The sequence below is a fragment of the Micropterus salmoides genome, unplaced genomic scaffold (genome assembly GCF_014851395.1).
Source record: "Micropterus salmoides isolate LMB-PRFRI ecotype aquatic unplaced genomic scaffold, ASM1485139v1 Ms_hic_scaffold_6, whole genome shotgun sequence".
NCBI classification, from domain to species: Eukaryota; Metazoa; Chordata; class Actinopteri; order Centrarchiformes; family Centrarchidae; genus Micropterus; species Micropterus salmoides.
Window position 1 is genome coordinate 39,184,175 of NW_024044348.1, and position 18,432 is coordinate 39,202,606.

Below are 18,432 nucleotides of genomic sequence, written 5' to 3' on the forward strand. Positions count from 1 at the left end.
TTCCTCTCCTGCCCTCTCCCTCTCTCTCTCTCTCTCTCCCTCTCTCTCCTTCACCCCAACCGGTCGAGGCAGATGGCCGCCCACCCTGAGCCATGGTTCTGCTCGAGGTTTCTTGCCTCTGTCGCCTAGTGCTGCTCTTGGTGGGAATTGTTGGGCTTCTGTAAATAGCATCACAGAGTATGGTCTAGACCTGCTCTTTATGAAAAGCCCTATGAGATAGCTGTTGTTGTGATTTGGCGCTATATAAATAAAATTGAATTGAATTGAATTGAATATATTCATTTCTAAAGTGATACTGAATGACTTTTACTCAGTTGCTACAATATCTCTCCATGTTCAAGGCAGCTGCCCGGCATGTTCTTTGACATCAACCTGCATTTGACTGGCTAAAAACACTTACTGTGATGAATTTGAAAATGAAAGTATTTCACACATTGGTATTACAAAGATAAAAATCTTTGAGGCCAGGAGAGATCAATATCATGTGTACAGCGGTAGTGTGTGCGCGTTGGTTTGTGAGGGACCTCTCGCTCTCTCCCTCTCTCGCTCCTGGCTGTCGGTGCCTCTCTCCAGATGTTTTGGATCTGGATCTTCGTCCTCCAGGAGATTCAGCTTCTCTTGTTGTCTCTCTCTCGCTCTGTGTCTGTTCCTTTCTGCTATCTGTGTGAACGGTGGTCTTGAGTTCTGCCTCTTGTGATTCTGTGTGGTCTGCCTTTCTGGCAGAAGGACCCATCCTCTGTAGCTTTTCCTGAGTTTTTTTCTTATCTGGATGGAAGCTCTAAGGACAGAGGGTGTCATATACTGTACACAATGCAAAGGCCCCTGAGGCAAATTTGTGATTTGTGATATAGCGCTATATAAATAAAACTGACTTGAGGGAAAAGAGGTATGTGATAAGATATAGAAAATGGCTGCACATTTAACAGTTAATCACAAAATAAGTCTTTCAATTGTTGCAAAATATTTATTTAAAATCTGGTTTTGGATCTAGTTCACAAAATGCAGACTGAAATACAAGCTGTATCTCATGTTAATTCAAATATCAGAAAATTGCATTCCAACTTTCCTATAAATATGAACCTCCTTCAATAAAACTTTTCCACAAATAAAAAAACTGCATCTGAACTGTATTTATATAAATACTAAGGCACACTATCTAGAAACAAATTCCATTTCAAACAACACAAGGAGTGAGCTTATCCCTTTTTACCCTTTTAGTTAAAAACAATCTGAATACACTGGCTTTATGGCAGGTACCACTCAGCAAAGACATTTGTTCATATTTACTGAGCCTTTGATAGCTTCTCTTGTAGACGGATCCAGCATGCAGTTTCCAGCCTCACCAGCAGCACAAATACTCTCAGAATATATTCACCTTTCACACATCCACGACATACTGATGTCTCAGGTGTGATTATAAAGCAGTCTCATAACAGGTACAGGAGGCTGCATGTTCTCAGACATACACATGTATGTTCAAAAACATTTTAGTGCGATAAACCCTAAATTTACTTCTATGAAAGAGCTTTTGTTTTTGGTTCCAATTTTTAGCAGGCTTCCTCAATGAAATGTGTGTGTGTGTGTGTGTGTGTGTGTGTGTGTGCTACGTTGGTGATGGTTTTTGGTGTGGAGCCAGGAAAAAAGTAAATCTCTTCATTGTGAGAAACGAACATTTTGAACATTTCCTTATGATCTGCTGCACTTGCACAGATGGAATATAATCTGGCACATGTATCTGATGACTGTGTTTCACTGTGTGCGGATATCCTCTTAAAGACAAGGGGCAATTATGACAAAGGGGCCCTTCCTCTGAGTGCAGGAATACCTTGTTGGAATATGCTCTCTAAGGGCTTTCTAATAATTAATAAATGTCTTAGCCACTGCACCATCGCAAGCCCTTTCTATTTAAGGGTGTGCTTCCTGGTTCCTGGTGGATGTTTTTCATGCAGTGTGCATCAAACTGCTGCCATAGCACGCTCCTCTTCTGTGACCTTATTATTTTCTAACTCACTGCTGTTTTGCTGACTGAATCGTCAAGCATGGTCCATCATGTGTAAATAGAGACAACTCAAACATGTTCCACATTGGAGAAATGTTGTAGGTTCCCTGAGTGAAAGGGGCTTAAGTCACTGGGGGCCACATAAAAAAGCCTCCATATCATTTTTTATGATTTTAGTGCTGCAACGGCTGCATATAGGTTAAGATAAATCTGCTAATTCTTTGTAAAGAAGCACAATAAAAGTTATTCCCATTTTACAGCAGCAGGAAATATCCAGTACTTTGATATTTAAGCCTGGACAACTGCAAAGCAAAACCCAAAATTTCAAAGAATACTTTAATGAGAAAGTTTGTTCTGGAGGCTCTTCGTAACACTTTATACTGATTTCATCCAGGGGGTTTTTCACTCTAGTGACTTGGAGCTTTCTCTATGTGCAGTTTTGAAATTAGAATTGTTTTCGTCACAGTTTGATTAATTTCTTGTACACTTGTTTCTACAAGACTTGTGGTTCTTTAGCTTCACCCACTCATGTTCATGACGTCTACCCCCAGAGAGCCTCTAGATTCTTCTGAGGAATCAGAAACTGCAGCGGTTTCACTCGTGAAAATCATGACAAATAATAAAAAACTATACTGGTTTCAGTAGTAGTAATCACATATTACAATAATACAAATTAAAATAAACTAGTAGTAGAATGTTTTCATTTTGACCTCTCAGTGCTTCTACCACACAGTAGACTCATTTAGTAGCAGTCTCCTGACTCACTACTGCAGGTAAGTGCTGGTGCCAGTGTAGGTGTAGGTGGGGGTGTTGATGTAGTTGACAAAGTAGTTCCTCTTCAGTTGGCTCCTGGATGTGCTCTCTGCAGAGAAAGAGGAATAAGTCATTGAGAAAAGACGAGGAATTTGATGAAGAGGTATTTATGGCTTGGAGCTAGATTTTTGAGTTATATAACATACATCAAAGAAACACTGTCAACCTACTTGAACATGAGCTGAACAGAGGTTTCATAGCTGATCCTCTCCACATCTGTAACAGAGCAGCTGTGACTGCGGTCCCACTTATAGATGAAGTTCTGTTAGAAAATAATTGTGTTATTAGCATGTTTATTATGAAGTTTATATATAAACATGGTTCATTAGTGCCTCCTACAAAATTTAAGCAGAGTAGCCCTTGTCCTACGTTTCACCTATGTACAATATTTGGGATGTATAGTTGAAGGATTTTGAAAATGTCTTCGGAAAACTTCTGTAAATCAGAGATAATAACCAGGTTCATCAGTGATGACAGACCTGTAACCTGTTATTAAGGTTGGAGGGACACAGTTATCCTGTCATGCATTAGGAGACAATAGAGCTCGATGATTTGACATGCTCAGGTTGTACAGCGCCATCTTGTGGCAACAGTTGTCAAAGCAGCTTCATTCTGAATTTCATACCTGTGAGATAATTACTACATGACTTGGTAAAAGACTATAGTGACCAATCCAAGTTGCAGTGTGTTGCCCTTGTCGCCCACCGTAAAGAGAGGCTTTCAATACAAAGAAAAATGTGATCTGTCAACAGTTATTCACTCTTTGCAACACCTTGCCTTTATAAGCCAATATATATATATATATATATATATAGCAAAAGCAGCTGTCGCAGCAGCAGCCTCAGTCGTCCATCAGTGGATCTACACTGGATGTGTTCAGCCACAGCTACTACAGGCCTAAAAATATGCTGCTGGTTGTTATGCATGTAAAACCTAAGTGAAACGTGAACTGTCATGTGGTCTGTTAGACAGTTGTCTTAATTCAAATAAAAGCCTTTCTGTTCACTCGCAGCATGTGGATGGCTGAAAAAAGTGGCACTGAAGAACCCCTTGATGTTTAGCAGCGTGTTTGCAGTCAGTTTAATCCATAGGTATGTTAATTAAATGCATTATGAAGTTCTGTCTGTATAGCAACATGCAGTTAATAATGTTTTACTTCTTTTTCTGTAGCCATGTTATGAATGAATGCGTCCATCTGTGTTGTCTGAGAGAACTGACCTCTAGGATGAGCGCCACAAACAAGTTGACCCACATGACAGAGGAGGTGAGCCACCAACACACAAAGTAGATCTTGGCCCAGCTGGGTAAAAGAAAAAATCGTTATCAACATCATCCTCATCATCATCATCATCATCATCAGGTGCTGTGCATGTTTCTTACTCTGTGGTGTATCTGCTGTATGCATCCATGAAGGCCTGCCAGTTGTTGACTACCATGACATCGTAGAGCAACATGATGGCCGCCTGAGAGAGAGGGAGGCCAAGACTGCACTTTTACTCAGAGTATATCACAGCAGTGTTCAGTACAGTTAAAAAATATTCAATTTCAGCGTTGCAGCTTATTTCGTTATTATTGCTGTCCCTAACCCATCACAAAAGAACCTGCGAACCACTGTTGGCAGTTAAAACTCAAAATCTTCATCAAATATCAAACAGGAATAAGGAATAAAGTATAGACTGTTTATTGTGAAGATGAAACTTTCATATTATCATCTGGTTGCTGCTGTTTACATTCACCCCAGATGCAAATTCAACAAAATTAATTTACTTCATATGTTACCATATTTTAATACAGGCCTACACTTAATTATATGTTGTGTGTGTGTAGCACGAACTACAAATTTTGTTTCGTTATGCAGCCTTATGCTGAATAACGACTAATAAACATCCTTGTATATTTCAGGCCAAGATTGATTTATGTTTTATCAGCTCTTGTTATAAGGAGGAAACAAATAAGTGAAGCAAAACACCTCCATAAAGATCAGAGTGTTCTTGTTACTCACAGCAAAGTCGTCAAAGTTATTTGGCCAGTAGCCCAGCTGTTCATAGGTGCCACACTCCATGCTAAAGTTAGAGGTGATGTTCTCCGTGGAAGTATTGGAGTGCACACTGGAGCACACACACACACACACACACACACACACACACACACAGACAATCAGGGGTGACTCAACTGGGTAAAACAGTGAAAACAATTTAGTGATCTCTAGGTCTTTCAGTCAGTAGGCGCCCAGTCCTACTGTAACTATATGTAATGTAGCCTCATGATATCTGTAACATATAGTCCAGCCCAGTCTGTGGTCCAGCCCAACAACAGAGCAGGTAGTTCTGTTTACAGGTGACTTAACTGTGAGTACAATTTCACTTTTCTTGCACGTCTGCTGTATTACAGAACACAGGACGCCTGTGGCAAGCCACTCTAACATTTATTCCTTAAACCTTAATAGTCACTATTTAAAAGCTACTAATACTTATTTATTTGTTACTAGTAACTAATGGAATAGATACTAGTAACTACTCCCATTTTACTAGTAACAATTGATTAGATACTAGTCCTTAATGTTTGGTTACTGGTCACTATTCCATTAGTTACTAGCAACTATTTTTTGGTTACTAGTAAACTAATTGCACATTTTTGCCATTGAAATCAATGGAGCTCCACCTTTTCATTAGTTACTAGTAACCTTTTCAAAATATTCTAGTAACAGTAAATTTTCTTTGGTTACTAATCATTCATTAATGACTATTAAAATGGCTTGTTGTAACATTTTAATTCTTGCTAGTAAGAATGGAATAGTTACTAGTAACTAAAACATTTGCACTAGTATCTAAATAATAGTGACTAGTAAAATGGAAATGGTTAGTAGTAACTATTCAATGAGTTACCAGTAATTAACAAAAGGGTGATATCTACACTACAGAGCTCCATAGATTTCAATGGCAAAATGTGTAATTAGTCACTAGTAACTAAGAAAATAGTTACTAGTGACTAATAAATAAGTACTAGTAGAAAGAAACACCACTACAGTAGTGAGTGGAAGTAGTAGTAGAACAGGTTATTTACTCAGAGTACAGATGTCAGTGAACCCAGCAGCAGTTCATCTGATTTGCATAAAGTGTCATTAAATGAGTCCATGTCTGGAGAGCAGTGGAGCACAAAAACAGCATGGTTTGGTTCCATGTTGGTCAATGAAAGACTGGGATTGAATGACTATGGCAGATTTGAAGTCATACTGCACTGCACTGGCCCTGCTGTGCTGCAGATTCTACACCTGCTTTTCTTGGATGTTACATTTCAGATGCAATTTCTTCTTCCTCAGTGCTCAGCCTGCCATGACAGATAAGGTGCAGCACATATCTGTATTCATTTCCATTGACTCATTCATATTTTGCACCTGAGATTCACTTGTATGGGACAAACAGAGTTTCAGCAGTGTTATTCTGTGCAAAACCTCAGAGTATATTTGGATCAAGTGGTTTGTACCGCTGTTTTTTAAGCTATACTGAGAGGAAGCCTTTCTTTTGCACTGCCCCCTATGTTATTCTGTTAGGTGAGATTCAAATGTTAGCTGCTCATTGCATTTTCAGGTTGTAGGTACAGGCTCTGAAGCTGACACTCTTGCCAACAAAAAGGTAGAAAAGAGCTTTCTGTCACGAGTCTTGTCCAGTTTTGACCGTTTCTTTCATCTGTTAGTGACGATGACTTCATACCTCATCTCTGGAGGAGGTGTTATGGCTCCCTCAAACAGCCAGATCCCAAACACCGCAAACACGTAGTACACCACCTGCACAGAGAGCACGACGAAAACATCAACCGCTCCGCTTGTTAGACTTACTCTATTTACAACTGCTCTGGACATTATTGTTGACAAGTGAAAACCTTGTATCTCCACCACTTACGTTTTGGAACTGTGGACAACAAGCAGCCTTGTTTAAAGTTTGGAAAGGTTTTTCAACCAGAGACAATAATCTCCATAAACATGCATTTCATCATTCAGCTTATTTCAAAGCAAGAACATGACCACAATAGAAGATAAAAGGTTTTCACCCAACATTGTAAAGTAGAGGCCATTTAGAAATACATGAAACAATGAAAAAATTATGAATACTAATACTAACACTGATGTTTGGGATTGTTTTCTACTTGAGTTTAATAACTAATAATTATTAGAAAATGTATCTGTGATGGACTGAAAAGTTATTTTTTATATATCGTGTATTTATAGCAACCAGTAAATGTAGATCAGCTGGTTGACTGAAGTATGCTGATGTCACTCACCACCAGTATCCCCGCAAAGGCTCTGAGGTTTTTCACCAGGTCCATCAGTGTACTTGCAACCAAAGCCATGAGCTGGACAACAAGACGGAGCGAATGAGAGACAAAAAGGGACATAAAGACACAGGAATGTTTTTGTGATGAGGCTGCAGTGTCTGAAAATGAAGATTTGTGTTGCAAGAGAGGACATAAGGCTGAAATCCTGGCTGTACACAACAATGTTTCACATACATGTTAGTGTTTTACCTGCAGTGTTGGGCAAGTAATTCAGGAATTGTAAGAAGTTACTTTTTACTTATTAAAGTTATTAAAAGTAATGATATTACTTTACTTATCGCTGTGTATTAAAAGTTACTAGTTCCGTTACTTGTTATGTCACTTTATTACTTTAACTACTTTAACTCTGCCTCTTACCACTGCTACCAAATTTTTGATATTGATATAAACATTTCTATAATACATATTAGTGCTGGGCAATGATTAAAAAAATTATTTTCTGCTATTAAACGCAATTAATCGCACTGTAAAGTAGTGTATTGCGCACTTTTAATTTAAATGTACTAACATTTAAGTGTAATAACATGTAAACATGCAAACACTTTAAACAAATAAGTTGCTTTTTACCAGCAGTATTCCCTTTACACAGTAGCAATAAAATATTTCTTACATTAATGTAATCAAATCAAATATTAAACCAAAGCTATTTGCCACTGCCAGGGCATTACCTTTTATCTAGCTTGTTAAAACAGGTTAGAGTCCAGAGCCACGATCAGGCACCTTCTGAGCAACAGGTTAACATATATAAATCTGTTTTTTTCTGAACAGGTATCAGTAGAAACAGTAGCAAGTTGCCCATGTTAGAGTGAGGTGATGTGGTCCAGCACAAGGCGCTGCGACAAGCGGGTGTGTTCCAGTGAAACTGTCGCGGTTGTGCTCGACAAATCATTGGGAGAGAGACTGATCCTCGCTGTTTGTGAGTTTTACCAATCAGCCTGCAGTGTGTAGCTCTCCACTTCTCTCTGGCGTCTGATCGCTTGTCTTGCTTTTGTTTATCTACTTCTCCCACACGCTGCATCCAGCGTAGTCTGTTGAAGCCTCCCTCCACTGCTTGTTTGGGTGGCTGATTTGCAGGCTGATCAACATCCCGCCCCTCCTGTGACCCATGGTTTGACTGTATGTTTATTCAGATCCAGTGAGCAACGGACTTTCAAACTAACAGTAATAAAATAAAAACTGCAATAACATGAGACAAAATAATTGTCGGCGTTAATTAATTAATTAATGCGTTAACGCGATAATAACGTGTTAACTTGCCCAGCCCTAATAAATATATATAATTTAATTACTGATTTAATATTGAACACTTGGGGATTCCACATATCACCATATACGCCACCTGTACCTTGATATCTGGGATGATGCGCAGGAAGCGGAATACAATCAGCATGTTGACCAAACGAACCATTTCCCACAGAGAGAGTACACCATGAGAGGATGGTTCCCTGTGGTGACACACACACACACACACACATGCACGCACACGCACACACACACACAAACCGAGAGTGAGACATTTAACACAGCTTACTTGTTTTATAGAGACATGTCAACAATTCTGAAAGACTCTTGTCCTGCCACTACAAATATATTGTTGTGTTCAGAAACACTTTGAGTGTTTCATAGGCAGCATCTTCATTCCTAAATCCAAACAAAAAATGGCAACTGCACAGTTACAGGTAAGGTTTAGAGTGTTAGACATGTCTTTATAAATGTCAGAAAGTTTGGTTAAACGATTAAGCAATGTGTATTTGTTGTACACTGTAATCTGGAATATGTTTGAGCCAAGAATGTGTAACTGCTCATGTAGAGATGGGAAGAACGTCAGTGACTCCACAGCTATGTGTCTTTTTTCTTAGCTGATTGTTTTTATTTCTGTTTGTTCTGACTGTTTGTTTAGGCATATTTTTTCAATTCAGTCTGTCTCTCCCGTGTAAAAGGTGAGTACTCAATTGGACCTTGTTACATAAAGGTTACATTTGGAATGTAGAACTTCATTCTCCATTCTAGATGATTTTGATAAATTTCTGCAACTCACATGTCAACCATCACTGCAGAATGTCCTATTTGAAAACAATGCCAAAGTGAGAACAAACATTCACTTTAAAATGAACAGAAGAAAATACAAACCTACCACTGAGAATAAGGGAGTCTGTAGGTCACATATATCATGATCTGTAGGGCCTGATGGGAAAAAACACACATAGGATCAGAGATGAGGATTAAAGTGGTAAAATTTGCAACAGATCAATTGTTCATGAGACATTTTACTTACTGAATGTTTATGGCCATTTTGGGGCAGCGGAAACAAGTTGGGAACACAACATTAACATATCATAGGGTTGTTGCCTAACAGCTGCATATTTCACATCCAGCAGTTGCAGAGCAACATGATCATTCATGTGGAGAGGTGTTTGTGTCACCTGATGAATCTGAGTCATATATTCTCTCTCTGTTAGCTCTGTTAGTTGCTAACTGCTCCACTATGTTCACAAGCTCGTCTCTAACTGTGTCTGCCTGTTGTTTGCTGCTGAGCAGGTAGTGTACACTGGCTTTTTACAGATGTTTCTCTGAAAACAGCTTCAGTAGAGAGAGTGACTAAACAGTAAAGTTGCAGCTGGACAGGTAAGCAGCGAGCTGAAACTCACTATAAAGCTGCAGATTGAAGTGATAATGCTCTGTAGGTTCATCACTACCAGAGACACATTTCACACTATCACACTGTAATTTGATAAATTATCATTGTTTGTAAAAAAAAATATTGATATCTGCTTTAACTAAATTTGCATGTCAGTAGATTGTTCACTTAGGTGCTGATCGGCATCTAGGATTATCCACAATAAGAAATCTGATGACTGATTATGAAGCCTCAGATTTCAGAAGAACTTTAAAGCAGTTTGTAGTTAATATAGGTAGATTTAATTGTGGAACTATTTCAGGGTAGCAACTATGCATTCAACCTGCATGCTGATTTTAACTGTGCACAGACTCCAATCACCCACCACCATCACTTCCTACAGCATGTACAAAATAAGCATAGTGTAGATTCTGCATGTTCAAAACAGCATTATGTTTGTTTCATATGCTGCAAGTCCATTAAGACTCTTCAGCTGATCCAGAATGCTGCAGCACGTGTTCTGACAGGAACCAGGAAAAGAGATCACATTTCTCCTGTTTTAGCTTCTCTGCATTGGCTTCCAGTAAAATCCAGAATAGAATTTAAAATCATTCTTCTTACCTACAAAGCTCTTAATGGTCAGGCACCATCTTATCTTAAAGAGCTCATAGTACCTTACTACCCCACCAGAGCACTGCGCTCCCAGAATGCAGGGTTACTTGAGTCTCCAAAAGTAGACTAGGAGCCTATGGAGCGCTATGAGATAACTGTTATTGTGATTTGGTGCTATCTAAATAAAATTGAATTGAATGGAAATACTGTATGTGACATTAATACCTGTATTCTCATTACTTAGCAGGTAGGTCGGTATGTTGACCAACAGTGTGTGGGTTAGAGCAGTGTTACCAATAGCAGGATGGTGAGGAAGCCGTCAAAGATGTTGTTTCTGTAGGACAGGTACCCCCTCCAGCCAAAGGCAAAGATCTTCACGCACATTTCAAACAGGTAATAGAGGATGAAGCACAGGTTGATGATCTGACAGTTGGACAGTGAAAAAGTGAAATCAATTAAGTTCTGAAGTAGGTTCTGTTCACAATTCAACAAGGCTGCAATGTTCATTTTACCCAACAAAAACTACTGATGATTTTTCTGCTTTTAAAGATTTGCTTAAGGGGGCGCTAGAGGAGAGGCACTCCCTATTTTAGACGTTCAAAACATCAGCTTTGAGCTGGGGGGAAATCTTTGAGATTGTGTGCTTAAAACCCCCCATGTAAACGTGATAAGCAACTTCAAGGCAACTTTAGTTCAATTTTAGATATTTTTGTGTAAAAATGGAACGTTTGACCTGATGGGTCAGTAAAAACATCAGGACTCAATATGCACATTACATTTCACGAGCAAGACATTTCCTTTTAAGATACCTTATCTTGGACCAAAGTGTTGGTTAAGGTTTATTTTGACCTGATGGTGGTGCCAGACCAGAACATCCATAAAACATTTTATGACTGTGTTCACCTCCATGATGAAGTTGTCTCTCTCAACTGTGGACTTTTCAGAGTTCAAAACCAGGAGAGTCTGTAACACACAAAAGTAATATTGTCATTTTGTAGACAGCTTGGTCAGCTTGTGAGGGAGTATGAGTATGTGCATGTATGCGAACCGTATGCACGTGCAACTTACACATATGCACATGACATTGACCAGCGCCACAGCGTTGCCGAGTATGGTGAGATAGTAGTGGCTGAAGATCACCTGGAGTTTCTGCAGGACTGGAGAGTTGTACTGGGGCAAAGGAGGGTGCTGGGAGGAACACACATTCAGTCAGAGACATAAAACAAAGTGAAATGTATTATTGAATGAAGGGGCACAGCTCTACCTCCTTAATGAGATCTTTATCCAGTTCATCAAATATCCTCCTGAACTGCTCACGATCCATGTAGCCGACGTCTGCATATTGCCGCATCTCCTGAAGTCCACATGGTGTAGAGGTAAACAGTCATGGTGAAGAACCAGAGGATGCAACTTCTCATTTGTCTTTTAAATTGAAATATTCTTGAGGTCTAACCCAGCTTTAATTATGGTATGATTCATGCTAAAATATTTACTGTCTATCATCTGATATCAGTAAATATTAAAAACCTTTTTGTTATAAAGTTGTTATGCTTGCAAACAGTTGCCTATTTACAGACCCAGCAGACACAGAGCAGCATTAGCATCTATTTATTTCTAAATTAAAACACAAGATAAAAATGTCTGAATTATGTGCACTATATGCATTTAAGGGATTGTAAGAAAAATATTTAGAAAATAAAAAATGTACTCAGAAGACAGATTTGAATGTATAATGAAAGTAAGCATAATGTGCATTATATCATGGTGACAGAGGCCCTTTGAGTGTTTGTGGTTGTGTGTGTGGAGGCTTGTTGTCTGCTCTGACCGTAGTGATGGCCGCTCTGTAGTAGCTCTTCATCTGGACCCTGGACATCACCTCCAGCAGCGCATCAACATGCACCCGCTCCCTGACAGAGAACATAATACAACTCTCTCCATTTTATTCTCATTCCCATATTTAATATCAGGGGAAGAATATTCTGAGCTGTCGTCATCACCACAGGAGTCACTTTAATGTAAAGTGGGCTGAACACTCCTCGGCAACAGCAAACATTACAAGAAGATGTTTTAAAATAAAACCTTGGTTGAAAGTAAGTTTGAAGTGTTCTGCTCCTTTTATAAGAATTTAAAATAAAAAAAATCAAGTTGTTAAAACATCAGTTACAATTTGTCACTAAGAAGTATTGTCGCATTGACCTGTAAATAAACGCAAATATTGATACCTACTGCTGAACACGTGCATGTTTGTGAAGAGTCAGAGTGACGATATGATGCCCTGTGTGTGTGTGTGTGTGTGTGTGTGTGTGTCTCTTACTCAGTAGCCTGTCGAGCTCCCTGGCAGCTAAGGACTTGGAAAGCAGCTCGGATCCCCAGTCGTCTCCTGATGACGGACGTTTGGACTGACATCTGGACCAAAACATGAACAGAAAGATTCCCTAACTACAGACCTTCATTTCTAATCTGTGGAATGTATGTTGTCTTTCTATGGACTGTATATTTCCCAAAATATTTTATCTGTTCTCATGACTTTCCATTTTGTTTAATTTTATGGTTTTTCAATGAATAAATTGTCTGCCCATTTGTTTCTTTCCAAGAGTGAGATCAAAAGATGGATTTCAGCGTCTGTCTGTTAAGCACAAAGCAACAGTCTGGACGTGGTTAGCCTAGCTTAGCTATTTTTGCACAGAGAGCCTGGCTCTGTGCTAATCATCTTCCCAATCCCATGCATTTACACCCAATCATGGTATTTCCCACGCTGATTGTTACAGAGTTTGTGCTGGAAAGTGGTTTACAAGACAGAAGTTGCTTTTAAGGGAGACCTCCACCAAATGTACACAGAAAGTGATCAGTATCCTGATGACCTAACAGCATCATGGTTATCGCAGCTTGGTCTTGCTGTTGGTTGCATCATGAGAATTGTAGGATCTAGCAGTTTGGGAGCTTGACCCATACTCTAACTGGATAAAAGCATACCTCTGCCTGATGCTTCAGTTTCAACCATTCTTTTAATTAATGTGTCTCTTGTGAATCAACAACTTTAAAGAAGTGGAGTTGCACTGGAGTTCACCTTTGAATGCATTAATGCTGAGGCTCAATACAATAATAACATATAATGCTGACTCTATTAATTGACTCTGTTATTATATTGTCTGCGACGTAGCAAAAGGAAGTTACAAAACACAATTTTACTCTATCATTTTTTATATTGTGACAATAAACCTACCTATCTACCAATAAGGATAACAGGTCAATGATTTTCAGAATTTAGGTTAAGCACAAAATCATACATCATCACCCCATGTTGGGCGTATGCTGTGGCCTTCTAAATTCCTCCTGACTACCTTCCACTGCCAAGGCTTGGTTTTTCCCAGTGACACACCCGCTTTCCCAGCTGGGAACAATTTAGCAGTCAGTTTAGTAAAAATAAAAAACCCTCTCGCATCACAAGCTCACGTCTCATCATCTGTCATATGTCTGCCACATATAATCCAAACTGCATTCAACCATAGTGCTTGCTGGTCCCCAGTAGAATACTGTGCATGTGTGGAGCTGTAAGTGCAAGATAATCCCCAGGACAATGAAATGCTTCTCAGCAGCATTACGTCATCCTGTGTGACTCACCAGTAAATATCCTCTGAACTGGTTGTAGATGATTGCTGTCAGTAAGTTCATCAGACAGTAGGTTCCTGCCAGAAAGCAAAACAAATTCCCTCTAAAACATTTCAATCAAACACATTTATATTATAACATATAATATAATATAACAGCCACAGAATAATCTACGTTCAAGTAACCTAAATCTGCTGCACTGACAGACAATACTAATCAGAGCTTACCAATTACGCTGAAGGTGACAAAGAAGATGGAATATCCTCTATTTAGGGAGTAGGCAGGGATCATCACTGTGGCAGGACAGAAGAAATGTTGAAAAGACGATCAGACTCTTGTACAGAAACAATCACCATTCAACGGCAACCATGGCTTGTTTAGCATGTAACTGATCGTGTACCATCTGGGTTGTTGGCCGTTGTGAGAAGCACCAGCAGAGAGGTAAGGGAATTAGGTAGGTTTCTGAAATGCAACTCCCACTCCCCATTCTTATTTGGATCCTGAACAGAAACACAGAGGCAGAGAGATGAACAGAAACGAGGAGAGGCAGAGTGAACTTACACCTGCTGTACTCTATACACAGGGTTTAATGTTGTACTGACATTTTAAAAAATATCAAACATTTGATTCCTGCCTCTTAATAAAAAGACCTGCTTGTTTGTTCTGTTTCTGTTTTGAGTTTCTGGACTGTTGTCTAGAATAAACACTCTAACGACCTTACTTTACCTTGTGACAGGCATTTATCATTAGTTTTGATAGACATATGACATATTAATATATAAATATACATAAAAAAACATTGCTTGAGCACACTATCAGTATCATTAAATAAATGAGCATCCACTACAGCACTTAAAATTAGAATTTAAACCATTCATTGATGATTGCTGAGTGATCAGTTTTATCAGTGTTAAACAACTATTGGTGACATTCCTGCTGAGAAAGAGTTTGTGGAAAATGATTTAAAGATAAGGCTGACGATATTCTATATTTTTTATTGCGAAATAATCCCATGGAAAAGATAAAACCAACAATATGTTAGTCCGTCTTTCAATACTGTTTGCCTTTCCTACCCTGTCTGTGGCTCTCAGCTCCGAGCCGAATGGTTCCCTCTAAATTTATAAATCTGTAAATCTCACAGATTTATAAAATCATTACAAAACATGGCTCAGTAATTTCTTAAAACAGCCAGCCACAGCAGTTTTTAGCAAACATTAGTCACAGGAGGAAATAGTGCATGCATGAGTATTTTCAGCTAAATCAATACCCCCTATGTGTTGTAAACCTGCTTTTTTGGAACTACAGTACGCATAAGGCTTTGGTTGTCATGGTTTTGGTTGTCTATTTGTTGCTGTTTATCCTTGTTTAGGATGTTGGTTTGGTCATTGGATCACTCTGCTCTTTTTGGATTTCCCTTTGTTTGGACTCTTGCCTGCTGTGCTCTGACGTATGCCTGTTTAGTTTTGTTAATAAAATCTCTGGAACTGCATCCGTCTCTTCCATGTCTGCATTTGGGTCCACATCTCCTTTACCTGCATCAGCACTCAGTCTTCCTGACAATGCATGCATGGAGTTTAGATGTTGCCATTGAGTCAGTGGGTGCGTTCCAACCATACTACTATACTATTTAGAATGCCTGAAAAACATTTTGTATCTCCAGTATGTCAAATGCAGCATACCATAAATACAAAGATGTCCAAGTGCATCTGGTCACATTTTGCAGTATGCAAGCCATCATGCTATTCTGACCCACAATCCTCTGTGCAGCGTAGTATGAGCAAGAGGGTCAAAGTTGAAGGGGCAATGTTATGATGAAATAATATGTCCCAATTGTATGGATACTGCCTGCAGCAGTGTGTACTTTGTAAGGTCAGCTGCAGTGCATACTAAAAGTAAAAAGAGAAAGCATTTGATTTGGAACACAGCAAGTGAGTTCACTGTGGGCTGCACCTACACAGTGACACCTGTTAAGTCTATATTTATTTACACTGGTGAATTTGAATTAGGTAAACTCATGCTAAATTATGTATATTAGCATCGACTGTTTGTACTAAACAGAAACAAGTGGATGTACTGACAGCAGTCATCAGATTACTGCTGATTAGGCAGAACATTTCCAACCATGATGATTACTGTAGGAGCTAAAATCGTAGGATGTCTTAGCTGATTAGCAAACATTTATCTTTAACGTGTAATTCAAGCTGTGTGTGAGTGTGTGTAGCTTGTCTCTATGTTCAGATGTGACTAAGACTATGACTCCTCTCATGTGCGCTGATCTCACCTGTATCTCCTGTTGATAAAAAGAAAACTATGAGGCAACAACACGTTTTTTAAAAACATTTTACTATCCCTATCGGGGAGTGAATCACATGACATACTGCTGAGTAAGGTTGTGTTCCAGGGATCCATTTCTTGTCTTTTGCTTTATTACAAATGGTGAAATTTCCATAGAAGTTTTCTGACTTCTGCAACAGAACCCAGAAGTTACAGTTTCACTTCACAATTTAAGGCATCTCTGCCAAAAAAAACAACATGTTTTTATGAACTTTATTACTGTAATGAATTTACTGTTTTGACATTTTCTACTCATTATGATTTATACATATAAATCAGTCTCACCATAATGGATTAAATGTAGCACGTACTGTTTGCATTCTCAACAGTATTTGGTTTTTAATGCTGTACATTAAATCTGTCATGTCATTTTTTAAATTTGTATATTTATTTTTGCAAGAAAGTCGTGGGTTCGAACCCCTTTCTGTGTGGAGTTTGCATGTTCTCCCCGTGTCTGCGTGGGTTCTCTCCGGGTGCTCCGGCTTCCTCCCACCATCCAAAGACACGCGGACCAGGTTGTTAATTGGTGACTCTAAATTGTCCTTAGGTGTGCATGTGCGTGACTGACTGGTTGTTTGTCTATGTGTGGCCCTGTGGTGGACTGGCGACCTGTCCAGGGTGTACCCCGCCTTTCGCCCAGACACACACACACACACACACACACACACACACACACACACACACACACACACACACACACATGCCGACACAAGTGTCAGCAGTACAGTATATTACTGTGTATTTAACGGGACGTTACCACAAAGACATGAACTTACCTCAGTTTTAGCAAACAGCAGCATGCCGATCATAGTGAAGAGGCAGAGGTGGAGTGCCAGCAGCAGGATGACGCTGCACAGACAGGAGAACACACAGATTCAGGGTGGGGGGCGGAAAAGTTTGGGGAGTCAGTGAAGAATCTAAATCTTTCTCTATTTTTTAAAGATACACTCCATACAAGAATATACAGTATACTCTCACAAAAGAGAGTACACCCCTCTCGTAAATATTTGCTTACGAGTTTGCAGCTTGTATAACAGTGTAAATTTGCTGTCCCCTCAAAATAACACATCACACAGCCATTAATGTCTAAACAAAAGTGAGAGAGGGTGTACTCACTTTTGTTGCCATCGGTTTAGACATTAATGGCATTAATGGCAATTACACTGTTATACACGCTGTACACTCACTACTTTACATTGTAGCAAAGTGTCATTTCGTCAGTGTTGTCACATGAAAAGATATAATCAAATATTTACCAAAATGTGAGGGGTGTACTCACTTTTGTGAGATTCTTTATCTCTTTTAAATCAGTTAAAAAACTGTAGGTTTACACATTGATCACAAGTTTTACTTATTTCAACTTCAGTTGTTTAGGTATGGTGGATGGCTCTAAATATGACAATACCCATGAGGTGCTGTGTTGCCACATCTCGGAACAAAACACTGCACCGCAGATATTGTGCACTATACTGTATTTTTATAGCGCCTTTCTAGTTTTTTCGACCATTCAAAGCACTTTTACACTACATCTGCATTCACACACATTCATACACTGGCGAACAGCCACCAGGGGCAATTCGGGGCCCAAGGACACTTCGACATGCAGCCTGGAGGAGCCAGGGATTGAATCGACCTTCCAATTAACGGGCAACCCCCTCTACCTCCTGAGCCACAGCCGCCCCTATTGGTGACAGTGCTGATCTGATCCAGAATCTGAAAGTGAAAATCTGTGGTGTGAAACTGATCCAAACTGCAGACTGTTTTATTAGTTTTCTTTAGTGTCTGCTAACAGTTAGAGGTTAACACCACAGATTCTAAAGCTCTGTGAGTGGACGATTCTTACTGAAATTCTCCTTGGGAGTTCTAGTTTTATATTTTTAGGTATGTGCCTTGTACCTTCTGACTTTTCATCAAAGAACCAGATGAGTTTCTCATCTTTTGTACTGATGATTGAACTGGGAGAGTTTCATGTACATCTGAACATCCACCTAACCCCATCTTTACACAACTGATGCCTGAAATAACTACTCCAACTGTACAAATCTACTGCGCACATTTTTAAATTCATACATTTACATTTAGCTGACGCTTTTAACCAAAGCGACTTACAATTGCT

At 39.3% G+C, this 18,432-nt stretch overlaps 1 protein-coding gene across 1 annotated transcript in view; it reads right to left on the reverse strand.

Annotated features, from left to right (window-relative positions):
• Window positions 1-948: 948 nt before the first annotated feature.
• tpcn2 (two pore segment channel 2) overlaps window positions 949-18,432 on the reverse strand; it is a 33,287-nt gene continuing 15,803 nt past the window's right edge. Inside the window, exons 7-25 of the mRNA XM_038701013.1 lie at window positions 17,093-17,165; window positions 14,383-14,482; window positions 14,210-14,275; window positions 13,995-14,059; window positions 12,688-12,779; window positions 12,199-12,280; window positions 11,638-11,727; window positions 11,442-11,561; window positions 11,277-11,336; window positions 10,668-10,796; window positions 9,279-9,328; window positions 8,490-8,589; window positions 7,091-7,162; window positions 6,523-6,596; window positions 4,815-4,920; window positions 4,193-4,275; window positions 4,031-4,112; window positions 2,983-3,074; window positions 949-2,861 (exon numbers count right to left, since the gene is read on the reverse strand). Coding sequence (XP_038556941.1) covers window positions 2,738-2,861; window positions 2,983-3,074; window positions 4,031-4,112; window positions 4,193-4,275; window positions 4,815-4,920; window positions 6,523-6,596; window positions 7,091-7,162; window positions 8,490-8,589; window positions 9,279-9,328; window positions 10,668-10,796; window positions 11,277-11,336; window positions 11,442-11,561; window positions 11,638-11,727; window positions 12,199-12,280; window positions 12,688-12,779; window positions 13,995-14,059; window positions 14,210-14,275; window positions 14,383-14,482; window positions 17,093-17,165 — 1,660 coding nt within the window. The 3' untranslated portion in view covers window positions 949-2,737. The remainder of the gene's footprint in view (window positions 2,862-2,982; window positions 3,075-4,030; window positions 4,113-4,192; window positions 4,276-4,814; window positions 4,921-6,522; window positions 6,597-7,090; window positions 7,163-8,489; window positions 8,590-9,278; window positions 9,329-10,667; window positions 10,797-11,276; window positions 11,337-11,441; window positions 11,562-11,637; window positions 11,728-12,198; window positions 12,281-12,687; window positions 12,780-13,994; window positions 14,060-14,209; window positions 14,276-14,382; window positions 14,483-17,092; window positions 17,166-18,432) is intronic.